Source organism: Aedes albopictus, chromosome 2 (genome assembly GCF_035046485.1).
Source record: "Aedes albopictus strain Foshan chromosome 2, AalbF5, whole genome shotgun sequence".
In the NCBI taxonomy this organism is placed as follows: Eukaryota; Metazoa; Arthropoda; class Insecta; order Diptera; family Culicidae; genus Aedes; species Aedes albopictus.
In genome coordinates, this window is record NC_085137.1 from 216,169,513 (window position 1) to 216,177,380 (window position 7,868).

The window sequence follows — 7,868 nt, forward strand, 5'->3', positions numbered from 1 at the left end:
AAAAGACCTTTGGTCAAATCCATAATTTGAAAATTTTATATTCATCTAGAAGGCTGGGAAAATTCAGAGCTTCAAAAATTTTGCAAATCGGATAAAAAACGGCTGAGATATTAGCAATTGAAAAATACCGTTCCCACTGTTTTGAGGCATGGCAGTTGGTGTAAGTGATTTATAGCATGGCAGTGGGAGTGTTAATAAAAAAAAAAAGCTCTGGCAGTGTTGGCATGGGAAAGATGACCAGAGTAGTCAAGATGGCGGTGTTGGCAATTACCAACGAAGGGAGGCGGTTTCCGAAATAATAATCCCGGAATGAAAGGACCGTTGCATGGGATTTAATAGTATGGGGATTATTATTTTCCTGTTGAGTATAACAATTCATGTATGTTACAAATAGTTACAATTTCGGCGATATAACTGATAAATTTGTGGTATTTCACAATCATAGGACTGGGGAGTGATTCAGTCGTTGGTTTTTTTTTTAACTTACGTTTAGTGTTGTTCGTGAGACTAATCCGATCTATGTCTTGTGTATGAACCAGTCTAAAGTTAGGTCACTTGGTCAAACTGTCTGTTCTCGAAGTACTGAGTCGGGAATCGAAGTTCCAGCCGTACTTTTACTGCGTACTGTAATTTTTAAGGTAGTTTTTTAAGTATTTGCATGATTTTATAATAATATGTTAAATTACCACACTAGCATGTAAGTTTCATTTAGCATCCTAGGTTAAGTATACAGCAATATTTTAGAGAAACTAATACCTGGCAAATCACACACAAATTAACGAATGTTGATACTTCAATAGCATGATACTACCTTTAACAATTGGCACGAATTCAAGGGAAGAAATATTTGATTTCAATTATATAAATTCTGATAATATGATTATTAAATAGCGTTAATGATTTTGGCACGATGTTACCACACAGTCAATTTTATAAACAATTATCATTGCTTCTCCTCACTGAAACGATACAGACTCACCGTTGATAGTGTAGGTAGTTGACATGCCGTCCAGATGGGTTCCGTTTCCCTCCGTACCTAGCGTTGTATAAAGACAACGGCTAATAGAGGCGCGCTGGCGTAGGTTCGCCAACAGTCCCCCCAGGTATGCTGACCGCCTTGCCAGTCTACTCTGCAACGCGCCGAACATCTAAAACCGCTAGTTTGACTACCGGGCGTTCGTATACCCCTGTCACTGTTCTGACTGTCGCTGACCTTGGTTGACCATCCCGTCCAGGGTGGATACAGATGATTCGGCCCTTTGGCCAACAGTTACGGGGCAGTTTAGGGTCCACAATTACCACCACATCGTTGACGTCTATCGGTTTGGTGTCTGTGTACCACTTGGTACGACGAGTTATTTCCGGTAGGTAATCGGTGATCCATCGTTTCCAAAAACGGTTGGCCTGTACTTGTGACAGCCGCCAGCATTGTCGTAGAGTTTCTCCACGGTCGTCCATAAGAGAAAGAGGTTTTACTCCGTTGGACGACCCAAGCAAGAAATGGTTTGGTGTCAGGGCGGGATCCGACTCGTCGTCTACGGGAACGTGAGTCAAAGGTCGGGAGTTGACGATATTCTCTACTTCAACGAGCAGGTTTCGTAGGACTTCGTCCGACAATTTCCTCATTGGTAAAATTGCCATTAGGTTCTTCTTCACGCTGCCAATGAGGCGTTCCCAACTCCCGCCCATGTGAGGTGCACAGGGAGGAATGAACTGCCAGCTGGTATCTGTGTCCACAAATTCTTTCATTATTTCCGCTTGGTCAATGGAGAGCTTCGCATCGTTGATTTCTCTGTTCGCCCCGATGAAATTCGTACCTCGATCGCTGTAGATTGTTCTCGGCTTCCCTCTCCGTGAGATAAAGTTACGCAGTGCCATAACGCAAGAATCAGTGCTGAGAGAGTGGGCAACTTCGATGTGTATTGCGCGGGTTGTAAGGCAGGTCACCAGCATTCCCCAACGTTTTTCTGTTCGACGGCCGATAACGATCTCGTATGGTCCAAAGAAATCAACACCAACGTGGGTGAAGGGGCGTGTGAAAGCATCTAGTCGGGTTGCCGGTAGATCGGCCATTATTGGCACCTTTGGGACGACTCGTTGGTTCTTGCAGCGCTGACAGTTCTTTCGAACGTTGGCGAAAGCTCCGCGAAGTTTCGGAACACTGTACTTTTGTCGTATTTCGTTGACTACGGTCTCGTGATTTTGGTGGTGGAATTTTCGGTGGAAGTGTGCAATGATTAGTTTGGTTGTAGGGTGGTCACGGGGAAGGATAATTGGGTGTTTGGCATCCTCGGTAGCGTAGTCGCAGTTGATGATCCGGCCTCTCATTCGGAGAACTCCATTCTGATCTAGCCATGGCGATTTTTGGTACAGCTGGCTAGTTTTAGGTAACGGATTTTTGAACTGGTTAAGTTCTCGTTGACATCGTTGAAGAAGAGCGACTTCGTCGGGGTAACTCTCCAGCTGCGTCTGTCGAATCAGGTATGCTTCAGCAGATTTCATTTCTTGACCAGAGAGAGGGCCGACCATGTACGAAATCCTCAGACGCTTCAATTTACAGTTGTTGGAGAAACGCTGTACATATGCAACGATTCGAACTAGTCTGCCCCAGCTGGAGAAATCGATGACTCGTACTATGGGATCAGGTGCAACAAAGTGAGACATCGCACTGGGCCGAAGCTCAAGGTCGGTAGTACTTGACGGTCTCGACGATTGAGGCCAATGATCTTCTGGAAGGTACAAAAATGGTGGGTCTGTGAACCATCTTGCTTGAGGCTTTAGGTCTGGGAGTCCTTTCCACTTCGTCCCATCATCCGCAACATTTAAGTCAGTTGGGACGTATCTCCATTCATTTATCTCCGTCAACTCGAGGATCTCACTGATCCGAAACGCTACAAATGGCGAGTAGCGGCGGTGGTCAGATACAATCCAACATAGAACGTCTTGGGAGTCGGACCAGAAATTTTGCTGGGAAATATTGATTGTGAGGGCTTCGGAAATCGCTCGAGCTAGACGAGCACCAATCAACGCTGCTTGGAGCTCTAATCGAGGTACAGATAAAAATTTCAAAGGTGCGACTCGGGTTTTTGCGGCGACTATACTGCACTCCACGATGTCATTGTATTTGAAGCGTAGATAACAGACGGCCGCAATACCGTTTTCACTAGCGTCCACAAACGTGTGAAGTTGCACGTCCCTACGGTCGACGCATCGTCCACTAGAGTAGCACCGAGGAATGCTGATGTGTTCAATCTGCGGAAGAACTCGGAGCCATGTTTGCCATCGTTCAAAAAGTACTTCGTCAACTTGATCATCCCAATCGATGCCGGAGCGCCACAACTCTTGAAGTAAGATTTTCAAGTACATCAGAAACTGTGCAATCAACCCAAGGGGGTCGAATACGGACATGAGCACACGCAGCATCTGTCGTTTTGTTGGACGGTGTTGACCTTCTAGAAGTGCTCGACCGTAACGGCTCCAACCGACCTTGTAGGTAAACGTATCCAAATCAGTACACCACCACATGCCGAGCACCTTCTCTGTGGCTAGTTCAGTAGACAGGTCAAGATTCTTTTCTTCGGTATAGTTCTTCTCTAAGGAATCGGCGACGCGTTTAGAGTTACTGACCCAGTTACGAATTTCAAATCCGCCTTCAGCGTGAACCTTTTTTACTTGTTGTGCGAGTTCAATCGCTTCTTCGTCTGTTGCCACACTAACCAGCATATCATCGACGTAGTGGCGCTTCTGGATCACTTCGACGGCTTCAGGGTACTCTCCTTTAAATCGCTCGGCGTTTAGATTTTTAACGAATTGGGCGCTACTAGGCGAGCAGCACGCCCCGAATGACATAACCTGAAGCACGTAGACGGAGAGTGTCCCATCTTTGTCATACCAGAGAAATCGCTGACTTTGCTGGTCTGCTGGACGCATGAGTACCTGCAGGAACATTTCACGTACGTCTCCAGTTAAAGCAACTTGGCCTTCACGGAATTGTACTAATATGGTGAACAGTTCGCACAATTGATCTGGTCCTTTAAGCAGCACTGAGTTAAGAGACACTCCATGGGCCATTGCAGCAGCGTCCCACACCATGCGAATCTTCCCGGGCTTGTTCACATTCGTTACGGGGAATATCGGCAGGTACCAAGTCCGGGGGCAATTTTCAGAGATTTCGTCATCAGTGAGCTTCCTGACGTAACCCTTTTCGACGAAATCGAGAATCTTTTCGTTAATGGCATCCGCTAGTTGGGTATCTTTTTCCATTCTCTTTCTGAGGCACTGCAGCCGTCGGAGGGCCATCGGAAAACTGTCTGGCAGTCGAACGTTCTCGTAACGCCATAATAGTCCTGTTTCGTAGCGTTTTTCTTTCAAGGCTGTCCGTGTTTCGAGCAGAGTTTGCGCTCGCTCGTCGTCTGCTGATAGGAGACGTTTCTTCGGCTGTGCAATTCCTAGGCTGTTAACTGCGAAGTACTCCTTCATCATTTTATGTAGATCGTCGTCTTTGGATGTGTCACAGGCGCAGATATGGAATACAGAGTGCACTAGATTTGCGGCGTGGTCGTGGCTTCCTCCTCCGCAAATCGTCCATCCTAGCCGCGTTTTGACGGCTATCGGTTGGCTCAGTGTTCCCTCACGGCTTTTTCGAACAAGGCTGAGGTGCTGATCCTTCATCCCGATGAGAATTCTCGGCCGGATATCTTGATAGGATGTGTTGGGCAGACCCTGGAGATGTGGATACACTTCAGACAATTCTTCGAAATTGAGTGTCTGCGATGGAAGAAGTAGCTCAGCAACCGTACGGACTCCATGCATGGTGTACCTTTTGCGACCATTGTGCTTCGCAGTGACTTCTAGCTGAACGGACTTTGAGCCATCTTCTCGACGCTGTGCTCCTCCAGTCCAAAGCAGGCATAGTGGCATTTCTTCTCCCTCTAGTTGCAGTTCATCTGCCAGTTCCTTCTCAAGTAGGGTGAGCTCGGATCCATCGTCGAGAAAGGCAAATGTCTCGATCGATTGATGCTTTCCGTGCAGCACTACGGGTAAGTAGCGAAACAACACTTTACTTGAACTGACCTGATGAGAATGGCATCCGTGCTCGGTAGAATTTGACGTAGATTCTTGACGCTGATACGAAGATGGCTTATCCACATTCCCTGGGGAAGTATTCGATGGTAGCGATGCGCTCTTCTGTTCGTTATGCAATAGTTCATGGTGCTTCAGCTCGCAGCCATTCTTCCCACACAGTTTGGTTTGACATCCACCTTTATGTTGATGCAAACACCTGCGACAAAGGCCTAGATCTCGAACAGTCGCCCAGCGAGAATCGCGGGAAAACTCCAAGAAACGTTGGCATTTGGCGATTGCCTGGCAGTTTCCTTTGCATACTAGGCAGCTATCAACAACACCTTTTGCACAGGGTGGCGCTGAGGAGTAACGATCAGATGAAGCTTCTTCAGAATGAGCGTTAACGAAAGAGTTGTTTTTCTTGACCATCCGTGCGTCGGCACGTACTTGTTTGGGCTCGAAAATGGTAAGGGGCTGTCCATAAACCACGTGGTCATGAGGGGGGGGGGGGGGGGTTCGGCCAATGACCATTTTGTATGGACGAAAAAAAAAATTTGTATGGACAAATGACCACGCGGGGGGGGGGGGGGGGGTTGAGAAGTCCCAAAAAAATGACCACGTGGTTTATGGACAGCCCCAACGGTACTAGCCGCTTCAGCTAGGGTGTAAAGCCAGTTGCTGAAAGACATCAAATTGACCGTTGGTAGCGATAATCGGTACTGTGCCCAACTCAGCTTGATCGATGGTGGCAGCTTGTTCACGAGTTCATGTAGAAAAGTCATATTGTAGAAGTATTCTTCCAATCCACATGCGTCCACGGTCGCACAAAAGTTTTGGACGCTGACGGCGAAATCTACGATGGTTTCTAGCTTATCTTCCTTCAGTGCTGGAAGCAAGTTTATCTTCGTCATCATCGAGTGAACGATTACCTCCGGTTGCCCAAATAGCATCTTAAGCGTTGACATGATCCCGCTGATGTTCGATGGGTGAAGCAATCTGCTCTTGACTGCTTCATACGCTCGTCCCTTCAAACTTCGCTGTAGACGAACGATGTTCTCATCATTGGTGAATCCACATAGAGCAGTAGTGCTGTTGAAAGTGGATAGAAAGAGAGGCCACTCCTCCGGGTCACCAGAAAACGTCGGAAGATCCCTCGAAACAGCTTGCCGAGCAGCCAATTGCTTCCGAGATATCGGGTACGGATCGATTTCTTGCTCTCCATCTTGGTCGTAGAATCGGTGTTCTCGCATAGTGGACGAGTGAGGGCGCAGCAGCTGATTAGCCGTTGGTTGGCTCGAGCGTGGGATAAACTGTCGATGTTCTGGAACCGGTGCGTTATGGGAAAATCTACGCGACGGACCCCCTTCGAATTGTTGAGAAGCGATCGATGCAGCTACTCCGTGTCCGCTGGAATGAGGTAGCTGTGCTAGGGAAACTCGGCGGGATGGGTCAGCACCAAGGATTGGCCGGCATTGTATCGGTGGTGGAGCTTGATTCACCGATGCGAGATTTAATCGCTGCATCCCGGGATTGAGCGCCAGTGGATCTACGGGGCAGCTCAGCAAGGACTCCGGTACTGGAAATGGATCAGGAGGGTTTGGTTCTGGTAGAGACGAGCGAGTGCTACCAATTCGCGTAGTTGCAGGGTTCCAAACTTGCATCTTGCCCCCGAACATATCCGAATTAACTTGGCCCTCGGCTAGAGATGTTATCTGTTCACCACGATGTGCGCTCGTTGTAGCGACCCAGTTCTGGGTTCTGGCCATAGAACCGTTTTTAGAAGAGCCACTTTCGCTCATGGCTTGCTCCAACAGCTGGTATTTCTGCTCCAGGAATGCCTTCTCCCTTTTGGCATCCTCCGCTGCGATTGCTCGTTGCCGCTCTGTTTCACGGCGCTCGACATTCCTCATTTCCTCCAGCATTTGAAGTTTCAGCTTTGCGACGGCTTGTGACGAGCGACTTGAAGACTCCGATGCAGCGGCGGATCCCTGTCGGGACGGGGACACGATCCACTGAAGCGAAGTGACGAACGGAGCTTGTTTCGATCCTTTAGGTTGATGTGATTCCTCCGCTGAAAGCGAAAGGGCGAGTTGACTAGCTGTTACATCATGTCGCTGCTGCAGCTGATGTTGTGTTTGTTGTTGATGTGACTGCTGTTCGTGTTGGTATTGGAGCTGGGCCTGTGGCGGCACGGTGGGCCTATTTGTGTGCGATTTGGACGGTTGTCCTGAGGGGCCACCACTTCCTAGGAGAAGAGCTGAAGTAGAACGGGTTTCCTGGACTCCATTCGCTGATTCGCATTTGGCACAACTCCAAGGGAGACTTTCTCTTCGCTGCGTGACTCCTGCACACTGAAAATGATGCCACTTGTAACACACGTCGCATTGCACCATATCGACCGTATCCAGTCCACGGCACGCCTGACACGTTCGTCCGGAAGCCTCCGGATCTTCCGTGACCACCACTTGCACACCACCATTTGCACTAACTGTGTCACCAATCACTTTTCCCGATCGTAGGGTTCGACTTGACATGACTGTTCTATTTTGTGTTTTCGTATAAACGAAAATAATAATTTGTTGGCAATTACCAACGAAGGGAGGCGGTTTCCGAAATAATAATCCCGGAATGAAAGGACCGTTGCATGGGATTTAATAGTATGGGGATTATTATTTTCCTGTTGAGTATAACAATTCATGTATGTTACAAATAGTTACAATTTCGGCGATATAACTGATAAATTTGTGGTATTTCACAATCATAGGACTGGGGAGTGATTCAGTCGTTGGTTTTTTTTTTTTAAC

The 7,868-nt window shown here is 47.8% G+C and overlaps 1 protein-coding gene across 1 annotated transcript; it reads right to left on the reverse strand.

Moving 5' to 3' along the window:
- Positions 1-1,125: 1,125 nt before the first annotated feature.
- Positions 1,126-7,598, reverse strand: LOC134286352 (uncharacterized). Its single transcript, XM_062847962.1, has 2 exons — positions 5,711-7,598; positions 1,126-5,423 (listed from the first exon to the last, which is right to left on the reverse strand). Exons 1-2 carry the CDS (start codon positions 7,596-7,598, stop codon positions 1,126-1,128), a joined length of 6,186 nt encoding a protein of 2,061 aa, XP_062703946.1.
- Between the last annotated feature and the right edge of the window lie 270 nt (positions 7,599-7,868).

Excerpts from the sequence above, each read along its gene's own strand:
- LOC134286352 (XM_062847962.1), bottom strand. The coding sequence starts at position 7,598 with ATGTCAAGTCGAACCCTACGATCGGGAAAAGTGATTGGTGACACAGTT. Across the intron at positions 5,424-5,710 it reads CACCCTAGCTGAAGCGGCTA|CGCCACCCTGTGCAAAAGGT; the intron begins GTACCGTTGGGG and ends GTTACTCCTCAG.